Raw genomic sequence first — 27312 nt, forward strand, 5'->3', positions numbered from 1 at the left:
GTGCCCACACTGGCAGTAAATCTGCGCCGCATTCACTTCACCTCCAGGAGGGCAAAGTCTGCTCTAACGTCACCAGCCACCCTGTCTGTTTCCTTCTGTGTGACAGCCTGTGGGACATTTGCATTTCAGTCGGAGTTACCATGAGAAGTGACGGCTGACTGCTCTCATATTGTTCCTGTATTGTACCACAGACATGTTTGTTGGTAATGTGCTGCCATTCATAGGGCTCAGGATCAGCTGATTTGACTGATATTTGGAAGCGATGTATACAGCTCAGCCTCATTAAAACCACCCGCGTAATATTGTGCAGCTTCCCCTTGTGCAGCCAAAACAGCCATACCATGAGGGGGGTGTATTTGGTCCACGACGGTGTTTGGATGTGTGGTGCATCCACTTCCACTAGATTTATCTGATAATTTAAGTTGCTTTGCAGATTGAAATCACTAAGAATGTATAGACGTTTACTATTGATGTGTAACCAATCAGAGAGTGATGTTGGCAGTGCATTGACACTGATAAAGTGATGCCGCATCAGAGCCAAAATATCTCACTTTTGAACTGATTTATCAGCAATCAAACAGAAAAAAGCTGATACTGGTTTGAACTGATAATCACTTGTAATCATGTCCTCAGTTGAACCGTTGAATTGACGTGTGTGAGAGTAGTAGACATAAAGCAACAATGTACATGACTTTATAGACTTTCAGTGAGCAATATTAGAGTGCCTCTAGAGGCGTTGACGTGCTATATTTACTGTGTGCGCTCATTCTTATTTTGGTTATTCCTGGGACTTCCTCTTCCCACGGCGACCATTTGGACTTACAGGTTCTGTGCCATCCAACAGTAAGGGAATGGTTAAACGTGGAGAGCCCTTGCTGGGTCCGCTCTCTTGTTTTAGAACTAATATGAGCCGACCACTGAGCCTTTCAATCAGAGTGCGCACATTAAAATGCCACCGTCGCCACCGTTTATTATGTGGATATGCACATTCTGTCGGCCGACAGCCAGCATTAACCTGTACAGCTTTGACCTTGGAGCAGATGATGAGAAACTAAAAGCACACTTACCATTAAGCTTTCATTTTTTTTGGCATTTATTAATACAGTCTGCCTCTACCACACACACGTCTTACGTCCCAGATTTTGCCATTTATGCACAAGAAATATTTCATGACCCTCGGGTCAGGCCAAGACGGCACAGTGCTGTTCAAAGTGAACTTCCCTCAAAGACAAACCAAGTTTTTTCAAGGCTACTGACTGGAAGTTAAGGGAACAGCTTGTTTATCATGAATTGTATCTCAATTGTAATATCTGTCAAAATAATCGTGATATGATTTTTGCTGCTTAGCTGATTTGTTATCTTTGGACAGAGCCATGCTAGCTGTTGTTCACCCTGGTTTCCAGTGTTAGTGCAGAGCTAAGCCGACCATCTCCTAGCTGTAGCTTCAACCGTAGGAAGGATGGAGGAATATCTCCTGTGGTGATTTAGGGAGGCTCAGCAGCATGACATATGGTACAAGTGCCTAATTTTTCTGCTTATAGATTGCAGGTATTTCCACTCTTGCGTACCAGAGCAGTTGAGATGGTGGCTACGTGACTTTCTCTTCAGCCTTACCACAAAGTCTGCATATTGCCTAGTCCAAATTGGCTGGCTATACCTTTTCCATTCGATTGAAAATGTTCCTAAACTGGGAACAAAGTTGCTTTTGGATTTGTGACGAGAGCAGCTGCCATTGTTCCAAACCCTCTGAATTAGATATTTAAAGAGAGAAATGGGCAGACTTGATTTGTGGTCAGGTTTTAGTCCAAACCCAGTTAACTGTACTCGGGGCAGGTGGAGCCGGGAGGAGCTGGCCAATCCTACTCCACATCCGGTCGACTTTCAGGTCTCACCCACCCATGACACACAACAGTGTAACAGTAATGTTGCAGCCAGCTGACTTCTTTGCATTTAATCCATCTTAGACGAAACAAAGGCATGAATCAGGATCTTTGCGTCAGCTGAGGACAAGAAGGACCCAATTTAAGATATGTTGCACAGGTGGTAAACAGCGATCTTGGTCATTTCTTTGATATGCTGATTGAAATAAAGGGTAGAATCAAAAGTAACACCCAGATTCTTGAGATGTGGCAATGGCCAGCATCTGTTTGATCCATATTCAGGATCCTTAAGTTTTCTAACATCCATTTCTTCTATCATCAGCTTTTATGGGCACATACAGCTGAGTGTCGTCCACATAGCAGTGGAGATGTCTTCCATAATTGCAGATATTTTGGTCAAGAGGTGAAAGATACAAAGAATCAAGAACAGAACCCTGGGGCAGCTTTTTGCTCCAGTACAGAAAGGCAAGTTTGAAATGTGAGATTGAAAACTAAAAATCTCAGCAGCTGGCCAAGGCAACCCTTATTTCACTGATTAATGATCCTGTCAGCAGGAAGTAATGGTGTACATGATGGTCCATTTTGTGACATGACACAACAGAAATGTCATTGAACCTTTTTTAAATGCAGACTGAAGAATGCAAAGGGGAAGTGGATGTTAATTTTGGCACAAGTCCGTTAACAAGCGTTAATAATGTATAATGAACAATGCACTAACAGGAATTGGAATTTTGAATATTCCAATATTTGCATCTTGCAGTTATGCAGATAAAATCAGACTCATTTGATTCTTTGTTTTTTTTTACTGTTATGGTAACGTCATCTATGTCACACTCCTTGGAGACTAAGTGAGTGATCCCTCAGTCTGTGGTTTATATGTGAAGAACACCGCAAACCACTCCTGACAGTGGTAGCGAACAGGAACTGAAACATTGCAGCAGGTTTTTTGTGGGAATTATTTCATTGTATCTTGGTACTTACTGAAGCAGAAAAAAGCTCACAGTCAGCTCACACAGATGACACCCGGCCAACTGCCCAAATCTCAAGCATTGGTGGGCCATACAAGCACAGGTCCTGTTTATACGGCGCTTTATTTAAACCAGTGCCGATCCAAATTTCTGTTGTTTTTGCAGACATCTCAAATGCAACATTTCCGCATTAACATGTCTAAAAACAACTTGACTCTACATATTTTTGTAATCCGGAACTGGATTTAGAATGATTGTGCATTTTTATGCTCGCCCATCTATGACCCTGGGAGAAAGGAGGTAACCACCGGGGTCCTCTTTTTGAAAATCTTCTTGGAGTTACACTTGAATTAAGTCTCCAACTGTGTGCAGAGCATAAAAAAATCTAAGCAGGTTCTGAGAATCACATCTGTAACTGACACACCTGTGATCTATAAATCTCCAATCCCCTGACATTGACGGCACCTGCCTTATGATTTACCCTTGTGTAATGCATCACAGATGAGGGTTTAGTCAGGAGTAGACATGGACAAAAGGGAAGATAAAACTTATTTGAAGATGACATCATGTTGACGGTAGAGGAGACTGAAGACTTGCGATGGAAGTCAGGTAATATTTGACCCAATGATAAGTTAATGAGACTATGAATCCGACCAAACATTTTACTTGTTGTTCTTTCAGAACTTGATATGATTGGAGACAGTCCACTTATTCAAATATACTGAGGGTCGATACTCAGTCCAAAAAAAACCAAATGTCTCTATTTCTAAATATGGATTTAGAGGATTAAAGCATTTTCAAACTGATAAAACATGAAGTATGAAAAAATATTCAGAAAGTGATCTTCATGGTTGTTAACTTTGATATAGATATGATAGAATCCGTAATAAATAGTATCACAGTGGATGTTATCTGACAGTGTAGATCGTCTGCGTTACACATTGGATAATATGTTTTTAAATATAAGAAAATACTCATGTTTTGCAGTTGTCAGACGGATTGTGTTCAACGGTAGTTCCTTTAGAATTGTAAGTACATGCAAAGCGAGAGAAGTGAGCAGGGTCTGAGTTGGAATGTGGAGGTCTGGAGCCAGATTTCATCAACCGGGAAGAGGCCGACTCCACTGAGCTCAGTCCCACTCTGCTGTGTTGCTACATGCTTCAGTCAGCTGAAATGTCAGCGTGAGGAATGTAAACCAGATGGCTGGATTTGACACAACCAAACCTTTTAAATGTAAACTAATGGCATTAATGATATGACAAACAGTGGGGACTTCAGTCGAGAGGCACTTTTATGCAGAACTCTTGGTTTGTGACATCTGGGGAATCTTTGAAATCTTGTCGAGTGCTGATAGAACCATGAGATGTACATGTGAGCATGCACATGGTGTGGATATTCAGGTTTTTGCACCACCATCATCATCGTCATCACCGGGACTGTTCATCTCCACACAAGTTGCAACGAGCCCTCTGTGTGCCTGTGTGTAGGTGAGTCAGTCAGTCAGTCAAAGGTTGCGTATGAGGACACATTTTGCTACTTCCAGCAACTGTTGGAAAACAAATTTGAGGCTCAGTGAATCACTCCAGAGAGAATGTAGAATTAAGATTTTCTCTTGGTGAAGTTGGACAGAAATATGGACTGACCCAGCCTCGGTTCACTTCTGCTCGTAATGCTGATTTGTGAAATAAAAGCAACTGAAAGCTGGTGAACTATATATTTACTCAGCCTTGAACTACTTTGTCTGTAGTTCCATTCTTGTGTTTTGTTTAATATTCTCTCTGCTCCCATAGGTGGGTGCCTGGCCCGGGTGGTGACGGTGTCTCCTGGTCCATTAATCCGGGTGGAGGGTCAGTCGGTCTCCATCAGATGTGATGTCAATGACTATGGGGGACCTCGTGAGCAGGTAAGTGTCTTATACGGTGTCAGAATAATGCAGAATATAAATCTTTACTTTAAATGTCTCCTCTAAAGCTCTTAAAATGCTCACCAGGTCATCAGTCAAATATGGCCATATTTTCAGCCAAATACTTCAGTATTGGTATTGTAGGGATGGCCATTGGTGCAAAATATGAACACAATGCAGTTTCTTACCAATAATTACCAGTAATATGGATACAATGACTGATTTGTTAGAGACAGGTATTTGAACAAGCAGCTGAAAGAAAGAAAACCACATCACTTTAGTGTAATGCAGCCTTTAAAACCAGGAAAAGACAACATTTGTAACACAAAACCAAATAACCATATCAACATCTGAGACGATACGTAGGCTCATATCGCCATAGCGATATAAGATTAGTATGTTGCTCGCTCCATATATTAGATATGGATGCATTTCAAATCCCAACTGACAAGCACAGAGCTGATAATGAGAACAGTTGAATTGTGTATGAGACTATGACATGTTTTAGTAATCTGTTTTAAAGAACACAGCGGGAGCTCCAAATGGATCCTGCAATGGTTTTACCTCCAGCCAGTTGTATTAAACATTCATCAAAAGGACTGTAAGTCATGGGAATCTGATCACTAGTTTCTGATATCTGTCTATCGTGAGGTTCACACCAGGGGAAAGCTAGTAAAATTTGTCTGATTTTGTCCAGTGTTGGAGAATTGGTTAGGTCAGATTTGTTCCCTGAGGTCGCCAAGATCACAAAGTCTCATCCTCTTCCTCCTCCGCTGTCATATTGAGTTAACATTATTTTCTTAAACTAAAGTCACGAAACTTTCACGCTCAAACGTTCCTAATGTCCCCATCAGCAGCACAGTTCTGCACTGTATTCAGAGGTGAATATGAAGTAAAAACCAAGTGTTGTTTATGTATTTGTTCTCCCACTCTTGTCATGCAGGATTTCGAGTGGATGATCTCCAGGGACTCCAGCGCCCAGAGGATAAAGATAATTTCCACGTTCGACGCCGGCTATTCTCACCCGTCGCTCAGCAAGCGCGTTGCGTCCGGCGACATCTCGGTGGTGCGGCTGCAGGACAACGAGGTGGAGCTGAAGATAGCGGAGGCCAAGGCGCTGGACGCTGGTTCGTACTGGTGTCAAACACCGAGCACGGACTCCGTCATCAGTGGCAACTACGAGGCCCAGGTCCAACTCACTGGTATGGGAGAAACTTGTGTTGGAACACGTGTGTGTGTGTGTGTGTGTGTGTGTGTGTGTGTGTGTGTTTATACCATATAGTGAGGGTCAGAGGTAGTTTTTAAACCCGCAAAGTGAGGACTTTTTGGTCCTATTTTTGGTCCTCTCCCTTGAAACTGATATATTGGTTTCAAGGGTGAGGTTAGAATCAGTAGTGTATATGTACAAATGTGCATGTTTATTTAAATGCGATAATTCATAATGGCATGTAATCTTCTGACCAGGGCTAGCTGTCATGACTGTGCTTTAAAGAGTGTTTGGTTGTGTATGAGGCTAACTTGCTGCGTTGGTTCATTTAACAGCTATCCCCATGACTTAGTGATGCTCTGTTGACCATGCATATATCCTCCCTTCCGCACACACACACACACACACGCGCGCACACTCCTGCTGGTTTTAGACAATTACCGGCTTATAATTTGGCGTTTCCACAGACACACAACACACCAGCACACTCGTGCAGTCTCACTCGAGGTGGGGAGCAGATGTCAGGTGGATGGACTTGGCTTGTGTCAAATGAGGTCCAGGGACAGAGAGATTTGGGAACTCAAACGCAAGCTGAGAGTATAAATGCCATCATATCTCATGATGAAAGAACTTCACAAGAGCTAATGACAACGTTTGTAGTATTAAGCCATCTATAATGAGTGGAGACATATTGTTGCTTAGTCTTTTTGTATATAATAGAAATAAAAAAAAAAAATATTTTGAGCAACAGTTGGGTGTTTTTGGAGAAAATTATGAATTGGTTATCAAAATCGCGACAACTGTTTTTCTGTCAAAGGACTAATTAATGAAGCCTTTTGCTTGAAGCTAGCATACTAAAAAGTAACATCAGATAGAAAGTCAGGGTGGTGCATCCTTACCAAGCCCCCATGTAGAGCGCCAAGCTTTGACCAAACCATGTGATTACATAGTTACATGAGGCCCAAAAAGACTGTGAAGGAAGCCTCTGTAAGCACTGACCACTACGGAGAGTGATTCAGCCCGATAACATTTGGAATCTCTTACTTTAACATCGCCTGCAGTAGGCCAGCAACCTTTTGAAGACCCATCTCCATATTTTCAAACGAGATATAGTTTTAGAAAATACAGTTTATTTTGATATCAGGGTTATGTTGCGCTACGTGACCCATTTCTTCTTGAAAGCCATGCCAGTTTGCGTCTCATCAACAGTATGATAAAGGCCTGTATTTTGCTACACAGAAATCTGTCAGTGAGTAGAGTGTTGTGTGTGTGTGTGTGTGTGTGTGTGTGTGTGTGTGTGTGTGTGTGAAACAGAGTCACTTGTTTTCATCAGGTGAGGGTTTGTTTGTGTGTGCGGTGAATCAGAATACATCGTCTGTTGTGTGAAAGTAGCAGCATCTGAATGTGTCGTTATGGACATTTGATACACGAGACAAGTGTGACAGGGACAAAGTCTGTCTCTTTCTCTCTGTCCCTGCTATATGCATAAATCATAGCTAAATTAAAGTATTTCAAACCTTTTTTTTCAGTACTTTATTCATTTGAAAAGCCAAATGAATTGGACTGACTTGATACAGTACTATATTGTAGAAAACTCTTGTGTCTTTATGAATTAGAGCTCCGTAACCGTTTGGGTTATTTGTATGAAGGTATTTGTGTACATGTCCTACTTTAACAGTCCTCATCATCTGCAGTTTGTTGCCACTCCTACAGGTATTTGACCTTTGGCTCATCGTTCACAGAGAGCAGTCGTCCTGGCTCTGTCAGCGGGTCAGCTCGTTATTATCGCATTATAACAACATATGATATCCACTGGCATTTAGCCAGAGCTGCAAGTTTGGTTCTTGTAAAGATTCTCAGACACACAGTGGAGATGTCTCCAGAAACAATCTCATGCTTCCCGAGGATCGTCTCCATCCCTCACTGTGCACATTTTTAATTTGGACTGTTTTCTAATGCAAGAAGCAGAAGGAAAGGGAGAAACCCCCATGCTCAGCATTTTCCTTTTGAATTTAATTGGGTTTTTTCGCTCTCAATAATCACACACATATTTTGGCGACTGTCGGTTTACATCCACCTTAACCCAAGCCCCGAACACACAGGCTGTATTTATAGATGGCTCCTCCCTTATTTAGAAACTATACATTTGAGTGCTTCAGGAACATATCCTCCAATGAACTGTCAAGTTTGAGCGGTGAAGTCACAAAGCGGGATTGTCTGACAGCAGGTTAGTTAGCTCCATAATGCACCATCATGTTCAGCTGCTCTCTGCTTCCCAGCACGGCTCCCCAGACACCTTGTTAAATTTAGACCTGAATTAACTAGGCAACGCTGTTTATGTGCCAGAGAGATTGTGTCGTGTATGTGCAGGGCGTATGTATTAGCGAGCGGTTGTGTTTTGTAGCGCGCGGAGGGGAGAATGTTTGTGTGTGTGAACGAGACTGTCAGTCGTTAACAGAGATGATGAGTTAGATTTGCCGCTGGAGGGGTTATACCAGTCGAGACTTGTGCACCACACTCATCGACACACACACTCACACACACACATTCCTTCCATCGGCCCACTGAGGCTGTTTGGTTATGTAAGAAGCCAGTGAAGTACAGTTCGCCGAGGGTTTGAAAACTCCTTTCAGGCTAATTTTAATTGATAGAGCAAATCGCAGATTATTCGTCCTGCCTTCGTTATCTGCCACAGACACTCACATCACCGCAGCACAGCAGCCCCGCTCTGTTCTCTCACTTCCACTACAAGTCTTAGCGGTGTCCGGTATCGTCCTGTTACTTACACATGTCAGATTCACCTTAAAGGCTCCAATAAAAAGCACGAATGCTGTTGAAACAAACCCACGCCTTCTTCTCCGAGTCGTGACACACTCATCCACACACTCCTGGAGTCTGAGCTACCGGAGCTGGGCAGACATTCTGGGATTTCATTGATCTTGATCTTGTGTGTTGTGTTAATTTATTTTAATCCCACTCCCTACACAATTTCTACTGGGTTCAGACGACACAAAATCTGCCCGATAGTTGGCCCACCAGACAGAATTTAAGAGGTGATTAGTTCAAAGTAAATGATCCTTGAATTGGAATCGACTTAATGTGTTTCTAAGTATATTGTTCATTAGCTATCACACCTGAAGTCAGTATACAGTGGCATGCGTGGACGGACACACCCCAGCTCTCACTCGTAATTTCTTTTTTGCGTTTTGCATATGCGAAGGACGAGAATCAGTTGATGCTGATGATAAAACCCAGCCTGTAATTTGTGTTTAGCAGTCAGCTGAGCCTGCCACTCAACCCCCCGCGTCCTCGCCGCAGACATGTCATTCATCAAAGCGCCTAATGTCTTTTCTCCCCCCGTGGTGAGAAGCAGAGGTACAACTTAATTATATTGTTATTGTCGTGGAGGCATTTGAAAGTTGTTCCCCAACGCAAGAAGCAGAAGTCAGAAGTGTCGCTATTTTTTAATTTCCCCTCACAGAGTGACTCATAAACCTCCTTTATGCATCAGACTAAGTTTAAAAACGACAAACCAAAGCGGTGGTGAAAGCCGCCGTGGTAAAACCTGCTCAGACTTCAGGAAGCGCCGAACGGATTTGAAACAGGAACATCTTCATTATCAGAACCAAGTGAATGAGTGGAAGACACTTTACAGTGTTACCTGAGCAGGCAAGTCATTAGCCTTAATGAACACTTTCCTGTGTGTGTGTGTGTGTGTGTGTGTGTGTGTGTGTGTGTGTGTGTGTTATACAAACACACACGCACAGCGCTTTTTAATCTGGAGCTGCTTGCTTGCTAGCTCTCCTTCAGCCAGTAACCTTGACAAGAGTTTGACTTTAAAACGTGGCTGACTGACATGAATTCCTGCAAGGTTACCATGAGATTAACCATAACCCAACTAAAGGAGCAGTTCACCCAAACAGTAAAATCCAGTCATCATCTCTCCCTCCATCAACTTTTGTAGTGGACATTTCTGGAGCTGAGTTGCAGCATCCTCCTAAACAACTGAAGTAGCCAGAGACTTGATTTAAATCAGAAAAGCAACCCTCCAAAAAACACCGCATGGCTCCACACAGCTCGTCTGCTGTAGTCCAAGAGATCACAAACTGATGATATTCACAGCGTTTTTATTAGCTGAAATCTTTACTGTAGCTGCTAAGATAAAAGTGTCAGCACACACCTTGTCTGCTGTGGATGCACGAGCTCGACCGCATGTTGAGGATGTAAATAATGTCCGTTCAAATGTGGAGACTTGGATTACACCGGACGAGCTGTGTGGAGCTTTTTTTTTGATATATCTTTAGTTGTTAACGACATCAGAAAAAGCTTCAGAAATGTTTTGTGGACTACTTCTCCTGGCTTTCCATCATCTTGCGGGGATGGTATAATGAATAACTTTTCAGTTTTGGGTGAAACTGTCCTTTATCGGACTTCTACTGATGTTTAAATGTAGGAAGTCATCATAGATACGCTTATGTTTTCCCCTCTGTCTGTTTGTTGGTTTGTGTTAGCAGGATTACTCAAATCCTTTTTATCAGTAAGAGATAGGGCGGCGGTTGGGCCTTGGTGGAGGTATGCACTCTACTGAGCTATTTATGATTCTGTCCTTCCCCCTAATAAATGCCTGCGTTGTAAGGGTTGGAGTTGAATCTTTAGCCTTTTATTTCAAAACATTTGGTGTGTTTCTGTAACACTACAACTCCCTCTGATGTTATTTTTCCATTCACATGTATGCACTTCCATTTTAAACGCGTCTGCTTTTTAATCCGACCTCCTTCTCAGGCTCATCCACTTTCCCTATCTGTACCGAGTTTTCCTTTTTCCGACATCAAAGTACTAAAGGATGGAGGTGGGGAAGGCAAAATAACTCAGGAGACGGCATCGCATACCTTGCTGGTGTCGTTATGTCATTACTTTTCACCCAAAAGCTATGCATTTTTTTTTTTTTTTTTAATTCTAAGCTGAAACTGGTTTAAACAGATCATCGCGGTAAACAAGTTCCTCACAAAAGGCCCCCAGTAATAGAAGAATGAGGAGAAAATGCAAATATGTCGCTGATTATCCACCAGACTCTGTACGACGAACAACAAAGAAGAATAAAAAAGTAGTAACGAACCAAAAAACCAAATAAACAGCTCTATAAATGTACTTTGTGTTGGGGTTTTTTTTTGTTTTTTTTTTAATGAGCAAGAGCTTTTGCGCACTCCAAACTCCAAAGGGTGCCAGAGTGCTTGATGTCTCACTGTAGATTTAATTGACTCGTAAGCTCCAGTGAAAATTGGACTAACCTGTGCTGCGCTGTCACTCAGCAGCAGCCCTCATAACAGCCATAACTTGTCATCAGTAGACTGATTTTACCGTGAGGCCGCTGCAGGAATACAGAATACTCGCAAAGCAAACAGACACGCCAGGCCAACAGATATACGGGCAGTAATTCATCCTGTGACACAGAGTTCTTTCTGCTAAATATTTACTTTTAAAGGCAAAGACATCCAAATGCAATAAAAGCTGCAATTTATTGTGAAGGGATATTCACCTTCACTGTTTCAGTGTTATGAATGTATTTTTAAAATGTTTTTTTTTTGTCCGTTCTCTCGTCAGTCATCCCCAACACCCTCAAGGTCTCCCCCCAGGCCCCACCCCCCGTCGTCCCAGAAGGAAGTGACTTCACGCTGTCCTGCAACGTCACCCGGGAGCTCACCCATCCCACCTACCTGTCCGTCACCTGGTCGGTGAAGAAGGGAGGAACGTCGGAGGACATTTTGACATTTGGGCCTCAGGGAGACGTGGCGGCGGGGTCAAAGTTCGCCCGGCGCTATGCCGACGGAGGCATCCGATTGGTTCCCGGCAAGAACGGCGTGTTTGAATTGGTGATTTCCAGAGTGACGTCGTCCGATGAAGGGAGTTATGAATGCAACGGGACGGAGTGGACGCATGAAAACGGAGGGAAATGGATAAAGATCGTGGAGAGCACAAGAGAGATGGGAACTGTTGCTGTTACTCCTACAGGTAAGGGAAATGCTTTTACAGCGCGCGAAATCATCAGGTCAAAGTGTCAATACTCCAATACTTTGGTTAATGACAAAATGCCTCCAAAACCAATGACATCTGTTAGCACGTTCACACGCTAAACTAAGATGGTGAGCATGACAACTACTATACAGCATGCAGACAACTTATATTTGTTCAGGGCTTCTGTGATAAAAGTTGTCAGGCCTGTCGCAAGAACAGCTGGCAGCTGCTCTGGTCACAAAACCGTACAGCAGCGTTGCTGGTTTGGGAATATTTATGCTTATCAACTGAGTGAAAAGAGCGCCGGCCAATTTAGAAAAGTAAATATACAAAATCTGCATCCCAAAGTGGCGAGACTAAAGAGATTCAACAAAGCAGAAGTGCTTTAATGCAGGAGGATTTGCTCTCTGCTGCTAAATATCCCACAATTCACAGAATCAACACGACAACAGTCCCAGGATCTGATCGGAACTTTGTCCCTGGATTAATATACCACACGGGAGACAGTCACATAGCCCGCACCTCACTCGCTCTGGTGCTCCCAGCTGGAGACACCAGCACTGTTTTCTTTTTTCTCTTTTAGAAAATCATATTATTATGTAATTATCTCAACTGATTAAAGCTGTGACGTTAGCGTCCCGCGGCTCGCCGGCAGACCCAGGAGGCAGAAGGAGAGAGAGTGCAGGGGACCAGCAGGCAATGAGGTGAAACGTCTCCTGCTGTACCCTGACAAACAGGAGGATTTTCTGACAATAAAAAAAATAAAAAAAAGATTTACTTATTATTGTTTTATTGACCCTTTTAATCACTGCATGGGAAATGTCTTCACCGTGACAGCCCTTGTGCCCCCCGCACAAAGGTCAATTTGTTTTTAATGTCCCGTCCAATCCAGGATGTGATTGTGGTGGTTTGTGTGCTCCCGTGTTTTAAACTGGATCAACGCGGCAGCATGTTTGGAACGTTCTCTTAGATAAATGAACCGAAGTGTGTTGCGGAAAAAAAGTTTAAGTTGAGAAATAAGCCACACAGTTGCCGAATCATCCATCATTTTTAAATTAGATGGAGTTCACAGGCTGTTTAAGAAGTGGGGAGTCGCTTTGGGGGCCCCTGATTTGCATAAAGTAGCCTAGACCTTTAATGAATTCAAATGCAGGGTGGCCAGCGTGAAGCTCCATCAGCTAAGGCTGCTAGCAAGTTATAGTTAGCTTGTGACAGCTTGGGCTCAGTGATAGGCCAGGCGGGATATTCAGTGGTGGAAACCTGCCTTGTTTTGAGCAGATACACGTCTCTGCTGCTGTATATTGAACTTATTGAACGGACCAAGGCTAAATTCGAGCTGCAGCCGTGTAACAAAATGTCAGATATATCAAATAAATATGATTTAAGTCAAAAAACGGTTATTTTTTCATTTCCTGGATGGTGGATCCTTGAAGCATAGAAAGGTGGTATTGATCTTTTTATATAACTGGCTGTGGGAAAGTGCATCAGCAGATTTGGGTCATGGCAATAATGCTGTCACAGCTTGCTGGTGTTCACACAGTCTCTGCTCTGTCACTCATAGGAACCTCCTCGACATCACTGCCAGCACCACAGAACCATTGTCGTCTTTTTAGGAGTTTGTTTTGTTGAGCTCAGTTGTGGACCTGCAGTTCATTAAAGCTGCTCGCTGCAGGGTTTACTCTAGAGATTTAACAATGTGGAGCTGAGTCATTTTATTGGATTCCTTGTCATCATTGGGCTACCTTAAAAAGCCATTGCTGCTGCTGTTGGCAGCTTACAATAGTTGCGACTGGACGCAGGCTACAGGTAATTCTCTGTATGGCAGTAGAATGTGTTCACCTGTTTGACATGAACATAAAAGACCACAAGAGAGCGAATCAACTCGTGCAAGGCTGGAATCTGTGACTTTCAGCTCTGTATCTTGTATGATAGCTTGTTGTGGGGAAGCCCTGACGAGTCGATTACCGAGTGCAGTAGAGTTCCGCAGCTCAAGGATGAAAATGTCTGATTATTACTGGAAATGCAATCAAAGTTCATATGTGTCTTGCCTACCAGTTTATAACAGTTATTCTCGAGAGCGGACAGGGAAAAGAACAGAATTGAGCATTTCTAACTGCTCTCGGTAATCGACTCGTCAGGGCTTCCCCACAACGCCACGGCTTGGTGAGCTGCATCGGCTCGCACTACTTTTGTCTCCAACACCAACATGGCTGTTGCACTTAAAATGCAACTCTAAAATCATAGTGGACAGCTGAGCAGCCGACTCTGCAGCAACATCACACCGGCTGTTTTTATCTGACAAAGCCCCAGGATTATGGGAAATGTATTGGAAAAAAACAAGAGGTTGGGTTGAAGGGGGGCCTCAGTTTTGTCTGAGAGGCTTACACAATTTGAGGCTCTGAAAGCCCCGATGTGAACTCTGGGTCACAGAGTTGCTCCTGTCAAGTGATCCTGTGCAACATAAACTTGGCGTCAGGGGGTTCCTGCACATCCCTGCAGTAATTAAGCCTGGAGTCGTAGTGCTGTAGTAATAAGAATCTGGAAATAATTACACCGAAGAGAGCAATAGATCATGTTTAAATCTCTCTCGGAGTCTCGGACACTACTCTGGATGAGTTTCCAGTGTCCCGTGCTGCTGTGTTGGATCTGGAGCGATATTGGAAGGAAGTGAAGGCTGAGAGGCGAGGGAGGGACGTGGGAGAGTTGTCTCTCTGTTGTGTGACTGTCGGTATTTGAATGGCATCCTCTCCTCTGGGAGACTCTGCCTCGCTCTGTCCCAGGACGCCCGTGACCCTCACTGTCTGTCTGTCTGTCTTGTTCTGTCCTGAGAGAGAGGCCCCTGCACTCACTCTCTCTCTCGCTCTCTCTCTCTCTCTGTTTCTCTCTCTCTCTCACACACACCCGTTCACTGCAGTTGCTGTGGTCACCATATCTTATAACCTTCTGGGTTACCATATCCTCTTAAGTGCTAAAACACACAGCGGTTTGTAATGAAACCAGAGCTGAGCAACACACACACACGCACGCACGCACACACACACACACACACTCACACACACACAGGTCTATTGTGTCCCAGTCAGTTCATATTGACTTACTGACTCGAGTAAAGAGGATGAGAAAAGTCAAACAGAGTGGGCTTTGTCCCTTTTGTCCTCTTCCAGACACCATACAGAGAGTCTTCCCCACATACTGCAGCTCAGGTTGTTACTGGAGACCAACTGCTGGTTTTGAAGATGAACAGAAAAGATTTTTAATGGAAAGGATTGTAAAACTCTGAGAGAAACCAAACACACATCTGTGCCTTCCTCTGTGGATCTGACATTTAGACATGACTCTTTACTTTGTCTTTAACGTCTTTGCTCTCACGATGTCCAGTTGCCTCCAATGGTTTTCAATGGACAGATTTTTTTCACTGTGTATTTTCATCGTCTCCACCAGTTTCCTCCATCATGGATGGATAGTAAGACTGTAGATATTAGTATTACTTATTTTTTCCATAATTCAAATATTATCCTTGTAATGAACTCTTTGTAACTGATGAGCTGCATCAAATAAGGTTCAAATTACTATTATGTGATTGGCCAACAAAGTTTGAAGCTAAGTAAAAAGACAGTGATATGTGTTCACTGGCAACAGTTTTACAAATTGTTCCTAAGCTCGTGTAGTATTAACCTTTTATACAATCAGGTGCTTCACAAAGCGGTGAACCTCACCACATACTTCCTCAGAAATGACTCACATCAAGTCCACATGTATATTTGAAACCGTGTTTCAAAATAACAACAGTCCTGGTCATGCTAACACACCTGAAAACACAGATCACATGAGCAATCACATGCACTGGACACGTGCAAAAAGAGGAGGAAGCAGATCGTATCTTTCTGTCTGTCTAGTTATTGTCAGCAGCTGTTGTCGCTTCTGTTTTCCGTTGTTGTACTTCAGTGTTTTCACCATAACATCCATTTGTCAACACAGAAGCTGAATCACGTCATGTTAAGGAAACCTTTTAACAAGGTCTGTGGTGAAAAGGCAAATACAGTGAGCTAGGCTGGGGTGAGGAAATTTAACCGGGCAGCAACAGACTACCTAGTAACAGAAGATCGGCTCCACAAAATACATACAACTTATAAAAGCCTGACGTTAGCTACCGTACAAAATCACTGGGACTATGAAAGACTCAGATATCGAAGTATAAACAGCTAAGATAGGTACAGGAGGAGAGAGAGACAGTAAACAAAAGCTTTCAATCTCACGGAAGTCCCAGGTGGGCTCACAGGAAGCAGCGTCCTGAGGGGCTGAGGCGTCTCAGCAGACACACATGTAACAAATGACACTATTACCTGTTTACCTGTGGAATGTTCCTGACAGGTGTTTTTGGAGCATTCCACAACTTTCAAAGTACTCTGTCGCTCCTGTCCCAGCGTGTTTTTGGGTTTAAAGCGTGTGAAAATGGTGAGCCAGTGGATCTACATGAGGCTGCATGTCGTCTTTGCTGTAAACAGTTGGTGACTAAACAGAGCGTCACCACAAATTTACGGTCTCACCTCAGAGTCCATCACTCAGAGTAGAACGAGTGACATTAATGTCCTGATTTCAAATTTTGGATATCACACAAGCCTGTTCTTATTGTAAACTGTTTACTTTTAATCATGCCCTCCTCGTAGTATCTCACTGAATCTCTTTCACATCCAGACTTAATGATGCATTGTAACAGGAATATCCCAAACTGAATCAAAAAGAATCAATTAAAGAAATCAGTGGAGGTGCGTAGCTCAGTTAGACGCCTCACAGTGGGACACGCTGGGATTGTTATCAGCACACTGTGTATAGGCGCCATCAGACAGGTAGTTTATTTAAAGTTATTCAAAAGATCCATCATTACGATAAGTCTGTTGTTTCCTCTATGCGATGTGCTCAAACTGTTTATTTCCAAGTCCAGAACCTGCGATCATATGTCAGAGATCTTCATTTTCTTTACCCTTCTTCATCCATCCCACAGTTGAGAAATTAAAACAGACTATTTTTCTATTTTCTGTGTTTCCTGTCTTCATTAGTGCAGAGTCTGTAAAGCCCTTGTCAGTGTTAAATCGCTCACAGACCAGCTCTGTGTGTTGTCTCGTTTCTGGAATATTTAGCCTTTGCACACATTCGGATGGTGTGACTGATGCTGTCTCTGTCTTCGTCCTCTCAAGGTCAGTCCCTCAGCGTGAAGGCTTCATCCTCCTCCTCTCCCTCCTCCGCGACTCTGCTCCTCACCCCCGGTAACGCGCTGACCCTCCTCTGCTCCGTCGCGGCCGACAACCTGCCCGCCCTCGCCCTGGAAGTGACCTGGCTGGCAGACGGCCGCGAGATCATCACCATGGAGCGTAGCGGGGTGGTGATCTCCAACACGTCCTCCGGCGGAGCGCAAGGGAAGCGGGGGGAGGCGACGCTCGAGCGGACGGGAGCCGGAGAATACAGGCTGGGGGTGAGGGGGGTGAGCGGGGAGGACGGAGGAGCATACACCTGCCGCATCCGAGCCTTCATCGAGAAAGAGGGAAGGAGCGCGGGAGGAGGAGGGCGGTGGCACATGGCGGCCGAGAAGACGTCCAGCCCAGTGACAGTGAAGGTGTCACAGATCAGTGAGTCAAAGTCAAAGACCTGAATTTTCTATTTCAAATGAATTATGACACCCCAACTTCTTAGCTAAGATATATGCAAAACTCCTGAGTTTTCTCATTTTTGTCCATTTATTTATTTATTGAAGTCATTCATTCTGAATGGACTTCTGTCTCTGAAGAAAACCTAAGTGACTGGCAGGGCCTGACCGCGTGTCACAGCACAGTGTGTGCCACGGGGTCAGTATTGCCTGCAGCACAGACACAAACAGAGAAACAGCTTCTTTTTTTTTTTTGTCATCCTGATACGCAGCTGAACTTTGTCAGGAACTGAGTTGATCGTGATGTTGCTTAAATGTTATTCTTGCTGTCTAAATCCTGTTTTCGTTGAGTGGAGCGAACAAAGACTGGCTGCTGCAGGCCACAGTCAGTACTGGTGCATGGTGACAGCTTTGAATGTTGTTTTTTAAATCCGAACAGATCTCTGTGGGCTCTTAGGTGTGGTTTGATCAGAGGGCTGAACACAAGCCGTTTGATGTTGTTGATTTGTCACTGTGGGTCCTGATGAATCCTGTGGTGCTCATTTTCAAATTAGCATACGAGTTACTAATGCTGTGAAGTGGTCTTATTGGATTACAGCGCTGCAGACATGCGTTCTGTGTATTGATTAATGTTGTCAGTTATTTTAATTCATCAAAACTTTGAAAAAGAAGTAGCAATCCTTCACGTTGTGAGTGTCGAAGCAGTCCAAAGTATTTTGTCTTTGTCAGTATCAGTGGGAACGAGGCCTGGGGAGGCGTTGAGCTCTTGTGTTTTAATGCTTGGTTTTACAAAGAGTGGTCGGCCATTTTTTACACGGACTCATCAAGGACGGTGTGTGTTTGGAGACGATTCATATGTCCAACACAGAGAGCGGATGGAGAGAGGAGATGGAGAGGAGCATGTGCATGTTCTGTCTCAGTGGTTTCATGATGTGTGCATGTGTAAGTGTGCTGCGGTGCCACAGATGAATCTGGAGTCTCAAGGGGAAACTCTTTAATCCTCTAGTCAGCCTGTCAACTCCAGCAGCGAGGAAGATTGATTAGTCATGCCTGTCCTGCACTGTGCTACCTCTGGGTGTGTGTGTGTGTGTGTGTGTGTGTGTGTGTGTGTGTGTGTGTGTGTGTGTGTGTGTGTGTGTGTGTGTGTGGGGCTCTGATCCATGCCTCTAAAGAGCAGTGGTGTCAAACACAGTTGACACAGCAATCAATTGCTGACATGGTGGGTGGTCTCTGTCTGTTCTGTCTGTCTGTTCTGTCTGTCTGTTCTGTGTCATCCCTCATCACTGCCTTCTTTAATTTTACATGCTGTTGAATCTTCTCTGGGAATATAATTGCCATGTAAAGGTGGTGTTATTAGTTCTGCAATTAGATGTAGAATGAGTTTCTATTTAATGGTAAAATGTGTGCTGCTCTTTCACCCACGCTGTTCTTTTTCTCTTTGATTTGACTTAAGAAGGATGTTTCAATCAGTCTCAGCACATGAGGGAACAGAAAGCTTTCTCAGCGGGACATTCGTCTGTCGGGTTAGTTGGGTAGCCTCTGGACGTACAGCTTATATGGTTCCGGTGGATGTGAATGAGAATCTGAAGCCGGAGGAGCATTTGATGTCCTTTACGGTACATCTTTCTCTTCCAGATTTCTCAGCGAGTAACACAGCAAAGTGGTCGATTGGGCAAAACCTGCGGCATGGTCTCTGGAAACACGGCTAATATTTGAATACAACTTTACTTAGGCTCTCGGCGCTACTCTGCGTTCTTTAGCTCTATTATCTGTGTAAACTGTAAGCTGTTAGCTCCCATAGCTGTTAGCTCTCTTGTCCAAACATGGCAGAACTGTGCTGCTCACTGGCATCTAGCAGCTAACAGCTAACTTGCTCTCTGGATGGATTTGACGTTCATAATGGAACGGCAGGATTTGTCCCCCCGTCAATCGTGAATTTACAGCCTCCTTTGGAATTTTGAAACCTCTTGTGTTGTATGACTCGCATTGAATTGGATAAACTGATGAAGTGATGATATTTTATACCCAACAGGTCAAGAGTCAAGTCCGCTGTGATCTCGTAACGTTCTTCAAGAACACTTTTCTATCAATGATTTCCCTGTTGATTTGGTGACACAAATCTTGGGTCTCATCCTTCTACTGTCAAGCATCCACATTTTCCATTTTGCAGCTTCTTTCTGTTCAGTCAGAATCAGCTTTATTAACCAAACATGAACCCTTCCACACTAACACACATATTGATCTTAATTATTGCATTTGCCCCATGTGATGAAGCATCTCAGTCCTCTGTGCTCCGCTTTAAAAATAGTCTTGAAGTGAAGACAGCATGTTACTCACTGGAAATTATTCACTGTAATCACCCATGTCAATAAAGTGAGAAATTCCGGTTCACCAAGATCAACACTGAATAACTTAAAATTCCTTTTGACTAAATGTAGAAAACCTGCAACAACCAGAATGCACTGGGCCACTGAACGCCTGAAAACAGTTGATCAGAGTTTCTAATGCGTTTATTCAGACGTCCGTTTTGACCCACACACTAAGATTTTATGTTCCAGTTTCTTTTCAGGATGCTGCAGTGCGTCTCTAGCACTCCCCTGTCAACATGTGGCCCAAAGTTTGGAATGTAACATTGCACAGGCGTGTTTGCTCCTGGCTCAGCCCGGGCATCAGTACCCATGTTGGCTCTGACAGAAAGCCAGCTGCTGTTATCCTATTGCAGTTGGAATTCTGACAAACCCCCAATTCCCAATGAGAAAATGGACTTCAATGAATAAATAAAGACATATATAATCATAATATTTATAATCATAATTTACATAATCACTCTCACTTCTGCTACAGTACTATATTAAATGCTGTTGGAATTTCCCAGGAAGTGTTTTGGTAATTCAAAAGTAAATGTTGTCAGTGATTTATTTCCTCTCAGGGCTTTGGACTGCATGGATGCCATATGATACTGACGTCAACAAGAAATCAGACAAATGTGAAGTATTTGGGATATTTTGTAATGTACCATTAGCCCAAACCCCTGTTCACTCTAAACCTGCCATTATCTCTGCTTTAATTTGAAAATGAATTATTACGTTTAGGGAATTGGCTCTGAAACAAACTAGGAAATGTTTCCTTTAACAGTGACCTGTTCCATGACATCCCAGTTGATTTTAAGACATAAATGAGCATAGAGCATTTTTCTGGTCTGTTTGAACTGGTCATTAGTGTTGTTGGCAGAGTCTACCTCCTCTTGACTGCTGAGCGTTGGGAGGGTCCGTAATAGCATATCTTTTTTTAAATTGGTATTTTTTTGCCAGTGCACAATATTTATATACTTTTTGTCATTTTCGTTTAAGCACAATAATTTCTCTCCATGGCGTAAGTCTCAAAAAGGCTGTGAAACGGACACAGCATGTGACCATTTGTTAGTCACGTAAAACCCCATGACTAAGTCATGGAAACTCCATGACTAACAAAACTTTAAAACGTTCACCACAACTATTTAGTTGTTACAAAAACCCAATTCTCTTAGCAACTATTGTAATAAATCAGAAGATACTGAAACTGTAATAAAACATTAAGATGTGATGAATTGAAGTGGAAATGGACGACCGTACGTCTCTACCTGTTGCCCCTCTTAGTGTTTCCCTGTGGTACTTCTGTTGCTGCCACTGTCACAAACAGACATTAGGGACTTTAGAGACAGCTTACGGCGTCCCCCAAAATTCAGGTATTGGAGACAATTCTCACAAAGCAACAGTGACTACCTTCTAACACTTTCTGATGGATTCATGAGCAAGGTAAACCAAGTCTTCTCCAATAATAGACTTTTTCTCAAAAGCTGTAGCCATCCCTCTAACTGTCACTGCTTAAAGTCTCTGTATGCAACATGGCTACTGCTCCCCACCTGGCTACTGACCAAACAACCACAAGAATCACAGCTTGATCTTGGACGCCTGATCTCAGAGGTGTGAGGAGGCAGCGTAAGAAACACCAGTTGTTTTAATAAGTAGGCAGGTTCTGTCACTTACTGATCTCATAGAGAGGATGTTGGTTTTGAATCGTCTCAAGTCCTGGTGGTGATAGGAATCATATCAACAGGGGAACAGTCTTTGACACAACACCAGTGAATGTCCCTCTGTTCATGTTTTACCTCAGTTTCTATCACTCTCCGTCCTCACCCTCTTTGCCTCCTCCATCAGCAGGCCTCCTTCTAAAGTGTTTGTTTTTCCAGTTGTTCCACCGTTACCTGGGGATAGTGACCAGGGAAAACTGTGCCTCTTCCTGCTTTCATAGTGCAATGGTAGTCTTTCTTCATGCCATGATTTGTCCATCGTTTCTTGCATGACAAATTCTGCCTGGCTTCAGACTGAAGGTGACGTCTTTATGTGGCCAGAGTCATGCTTCTACAGCTATTTAACTGCAACATCAGTATCTACTTCAGAATGAGTTCAAGCATAAAAGGTGTCACTTTTGCATCACCACAACTGAACGAGGTTAAACCTCTCTACAGCCCCCACTTTTTTTCTGGGAAAAAAACCTGCAAAATGGCTCAAATTGCTGTTTGAATAACGCAGCCATTTGTCTCTGTCTTCTCTGCTAATGTTGCATGAATTGCAAAAGTATTTGTGTCCTTCTTCTGCAGTTTTGTGATGTACTGATTTCCTGCAGAACTGACCAGGGTAGTTTCAGAAATGTGCTAATTTACTTGGTTCTAGATCTACATTGATTCAGAAAACCTAAAACCTCATGTATCAACTGAACCAGTCATTGTCAGTGGACGGCACATCGTGCATGTGGACTGGAACCTTTATATGACATATGACAAGCCTCGAGGATCTGTGTTACATTTAGAAATATCAACCAGGCTATACGGACACACACACACACACACACACAGTGTTAGCGCAGGCACACAGCTGAAATATTAAGGAACGTGATCACGAACATTTTGTCAACCTCTGCTGTGTGTGTGTGTGCACGCCTGCAAAACCCTGTACACTAAGTGCGTGAAAGTGAAACTAGGTTTGTTAAAGACTTTCTCTGGGGAGTAAATGCGACACCACACATGCATGCTTCAAACAGTGTGTGTGTGTGTGTGTGTCCCACATACGGAGGGTATGAGGCTGTTTTCGCTGGTGGAACTCCTACATTTTTGCCTCGGGGTATACATTCCTTCATACTGCCTCTGCGCACACACACACACACACACACACACACACACACACACACACACACACACACACACACACACACACACACACGCACACACACACCATGAGAGCAACATTTCTAATTGAATGTAGCTCACATTTTTCATCCTCATACACTTGAAGCTCATACTCAAGAGGAGTGTGCATGTGCATGCGTGCGTGTGTGCATGCGCGCGTGTCTGTGGATGCGTGTGTGTGTGTGTGTGTGTGTTAAACCCGTCAGTTCCTATTCTATTGATGTGCGGCCTTGAGGTTGCCCCATCTTCCCACGATGCTTTGCTGCAAGCACAGCCTACCAGGAAGCACAGAAAGACTCTGAGAACTTGTTAAGGAGCTCCCAATAGCAGGAACACACACACACACACACACACACACACACACACATACACACCCACATCCGTGCGCCTACAGTTAAAGAGGGTGTCATTCCTCACCCCTGGCTACACTTCCCGTGTGTGTGTGTGTGTGTTGTTGTGTCAGCTGGAGTTGTTGTCAGTGAAGACGCTGCTGTTTATATGTTTCATACACTCGCGTTTGTAATGTTTGACAGTTCATCACAGTATATCTGGATGTATGTGGTGTACTGTATAGGGAACTGTCTGTACATTTCAGTACTGTATAGATATGGCCTTCTGCTCATATTTATTCAGTATCGCTGTCACTGCACATCAGTGAACGATGACTGTGGGATCTTGAATGGAGATAATGTGTGTTAAAGAGTTCCACTCGTACATGAAGCCTCCAGCACTGAGAGTGGATTTTAGAAACTAGAAGAGAACCTGACCAGAGTCACGTTCACACGACGTGTTACTGCATGTTACTGCAATCTACTGCTAGGGCTGCTCAATATATCAATGTCGTGGTATTATGGTGATATGAGCCTGTATAGAGAGAGTGAGAAGCGGAGCTTCTTGGTGGCGTTGAAGTCATCTTAAAACCTACACCCAAAAAAACCACCACCATGAGGCTGTGAATGAATGTTAGATTTGAATATTACATTCTCACAGGACAGGACATTGCTACTGTTATTTACAATGTGGTTGTGATGTAGTTGAAATTATTTGGAGTAGCAGAATTTAGTCGCATGGTGCTACTTTTTTATTTTAAAAATCATATTTTTTTTATAGTTTTGGTGTCAACTGGTGATGGCAGTTAGTGTGCAGCTTGGGCACATTTTTTCACAGACCTCCAATATATTGTGACCGCGCAGACTTCTTTATCTTCCGCGATATATATATATATTGAAAAAAAAAAATGCAGGAATTTTCCCCAAATAACTTGAGAAGCTCTATTTTGGGAACGTATAATACTAGAGTGACTTTAGTGATTTTTTAGAGATTTGATTTTAGGTAGTTTTAAGTAGTTTAATAAATGAATCACGAATGATTGAATAATCTCACAAACTTCCATATCTTTTCACTTCCATATCGCCAAGAACCCTCAAATCCGACTAAATTTTAAAATATCAAAAAGATTTCTAAGTAAGTTTTCATTTTGTATTAAGAGGCAAAAAAGTTGTAGGATTGCACGTTTGAATTGATTTGCCGTGCTTGACAATGTGCATCCTGCGAAGTGACTATTTTGCATGTACACACAGTGCAGTGTTGATGCTGAAACAACACAATGCGCAGCCTTACACTGCGCCACAACAAGGAAGATGTCTACCTGTGTGTTGTACGTGTCCTCCAAGAGGACTCGTGAAAGGAGTGTAAACAGAACCACCATCTACCTGTGGTGTCCTCAGCTGTCTGTGCCTGCGTCCATTTGGCAGTCCTAACACTCCTGAAGGTGACCGTTGAGACAATGAAACAACACCACTGTATGTGGAGTCGAGCCAAAAGTGAGCACACCTGAAGCGTTTCTAACACAGGCAAACCGGTCGCACACAGCTACAGGAAGTGGAACAGGTGAAAACCAGGAAGTGGGTGTGTAAACTGATAGATGATTGGAAAAGTAGCGCCGATCACCTCAGTTTTCTCTGACTCATCTCACTGCCCCATCAGACTCATCCACCTCATCAGTTGAGATGGTTGGTACAGTGTTGTTATTACTCTTAGAAATGGTTGAAAAGAACTATTAGAATAACAAATTGGAATGATCCTTTAAATGACAGGGCTGCCCTCACCGTGGGGTCATGACAGTCTATGATTCTGTTGTATCCGTATTGTGATCCTGCAGTTATCATAGAGATGCATGTTCACGCTTCTGCACTGTGTCAGGCTCTTTGTGCACTTTGTGTCCAAAAAAAAAGCGGTGCAAATCTGGAAATGTACAACGAATGTAGACTCCCTGAGTTGGTGGCAAACGTGTGTTTTTCACCAGTACCTGTGTTGGAGGTAGAGGGTACAAAGGAGACAGGTGGCTGCCTGTTCCGGTGTAGTCGAGCGGTTTGCTTTCAATTAGCCACTAGCTGTCAGCCACCAGGTACATGAGGCGGAGGCGTTTGATCGCAGGCCCAGCTAGAGGAGCGGCTCAAAGTTCCCCAACGCTCCCCTGAGCCTGAATCGAGCTGCAGCCTTCTGTTCCCTCTTCTTCTTCTTCTTCTTTTCATTGAATTTCATCGTCAAAAAAATGGAGAAATTACTAAATTCACTGCAGTATCAAGTCGGTTTTTTTTGGACCATAAAACTATTACAAAAAAAGCTATGCAGTAATCAGGAACGTTTGCACGGATAGAGGAATAGTGTCAGGAATCACGTGCACGTCCAGACGTCCAGATCAACTTTAACCAGTCCACCTGTTTGTACAGCAAGTAGAGAGTTAACAGTATAGACCCATTCTATGTATATGTCTGATGTTTAAGTGACCTCACCTCGCTTTGTAATCCTGTACATCAGTTAGATATCTTTTTCTCTTTGGTTATAAGAGGTCTGTGTGCAGCCGCCACACATCTGATGAACCTGTCGTGAATCTCAACAGTTGGCTCGTGTCGGCGCAGCAGCACATTTGTGAGTTTGCTCAAGGTACAGTGACTTATTTGGGAAAGGTCGTACCACCGCCATCTCTGGTGCTACAGACTTTTGCATTCAGAATGCCGTCAGTGCTTTGTCTGCTCTCTGTGCAGTGCAGCTGCATGCTCCACGCTGAGAGAGGCCAGTGGTGGCGCTTCAGACAGGGTCAGATAACAGCCCCGCTCTTTGGAAGTGTTTCAGCATGACAGATGAGAGACTCCGAGACCTCAGCGCGGACGTCCTGAAGGGACTGCGTCCCACGGCTGACCTGCGAGGGCCAGGTGGAGCTCAAGGAAATTGCTTGAGGATATAAAAGGAATGTGTCCTGGTCCTCACACCTCACACTGTGCTCATCAATATTTCTCTATAAACAACAGATCCGATGTTTAAGGGACAACACAGAGAAATATCACCCAACTCTGCAGCCTTCAAGCCTCACGGAGGTTTTACTTTCTTTAAGTTAAGGTTTTCGAAACCAACCAAATTGTTCCCGATGTGTTTACATGAGACAAATTAGAATTTGTTTTCACTAAAAGCCTCGTCAGGTCACTATTATTTAATGAACCTGAGTCATGATTTCATCTTTGGAATAAATCCATAACTGTGTTTGTGCGAGGGCAGCATGAGCTAAGTGCTAACTGCAGGTGCCTTTATTACAAACAGGCCTGACAGGTCAGAGGAGACGGTTGAAGAAGCTTCCTGCAGCTCTCCAGCAGCTTCCTAATCTCAGTGAAATGTAAAGCAGCTAAATGAAGGAGGCTGTGCGTCGCCACGGGCTGCACGGAGCTCCAGTTTGTGGTTTTTAAGATGTGTCGCATGTACACTGTTCAGTGTCTGCCCGTCTGCTGGAGAGCTTCCACTATCAGTCACTCTACCAGAGGAGCCAGTGTTGGCAGCATCTTCACATCCTTCATCCATTATTTGACAAGTATTTATTATTTATCTTTTATATATCATACACAGAGCTACAACGGGCTGCACTCATTTTAATTTCTGAACATCTGCATGACATGTAGCATGAAGATTAAGACTGTTTGCTTGCACAGCTGCAGTCAGGATGAATATTTCATCTTTTAGGTATATATCGACCCTCACCGCTCAGTGGGACTCACAGCCACATATATATTCTATCTGATGCTGGATGTGTAAAAAAAAAAAAAGCGTGGCTGTCAGTGTCTGCAGTGATAGAAGTCATCTGGAAGCCATGACACGGGTAGTAACAGACGCCTGTAATCTGCCTGCACACACACAGTAATCTGATTACATGTTGTTTCAGCTGTAAATTGTGATGTAAAAAGTCCATCTGCTCAGTGTGTGTCGGCCGTACTTCCCCTCCATCCTGGGAGACGCAGAGGGTGTTGACAGAAAAAGGGAAAGGCTCGAGTGGCTTATTCATATCTGGGTTTTCGATCTCACACACACACGCACACCCACTCTCTCGCACACTGCACACACACGCCTGCACACTCCCGTGAAGCTTGAGCGTCTCACATGCCTTTGGTTGTTTTGGCAGAATCCAGCATTCTTCAGTTCGTGGAAACAA

At 43.6% G+C, this 27312-nt stretch overlaps 1 protein-coding gene across 1 annotated transcript in view; it reads left to right on the forward strand.

Moving 5' to 3' along the window:
* The window catches only part of si:ch211-132g1.7 (prostaglandin F2 receptor negative regulator), a 64690-nt gene that overhangs the window by 1770 nt on the left and 35608 nt on the right, over positions 1-27312 (forward strand). The window contains exons 2-5 of the mRNA XM_037091632.1: positions 4639-4751; positions 5695-5953; positions 11560-11967; positions 17166-17594. Of these exons, the coding sequence (XP_036947527.1) occupies positions 4639-4751; positions 5695-5953; positions 11560-11967; positions 17166-17594 (1209 nt within the window). The remainder of the gene's footprint in view (positions 1-4638; positions 4752-5694; positions 5954-11559; positions 11968-17165; positions 17595-27312) is intronic.

Source organism: Acanthopagrus latus, chromosome 24 (assembly GCF_904848185.1).
Source record: "Acanthopagrus latus isolate v.2019 chromosome 24, fAcaLat1.1, whole genome shotgun sequence".
NCBI classification, from domain to species: Eukaryota; Metazoa; Chordata; class Actinopteri; order Spariformes; family Sparidae; genus Acanthopagrus; species Acanthopagrus latus.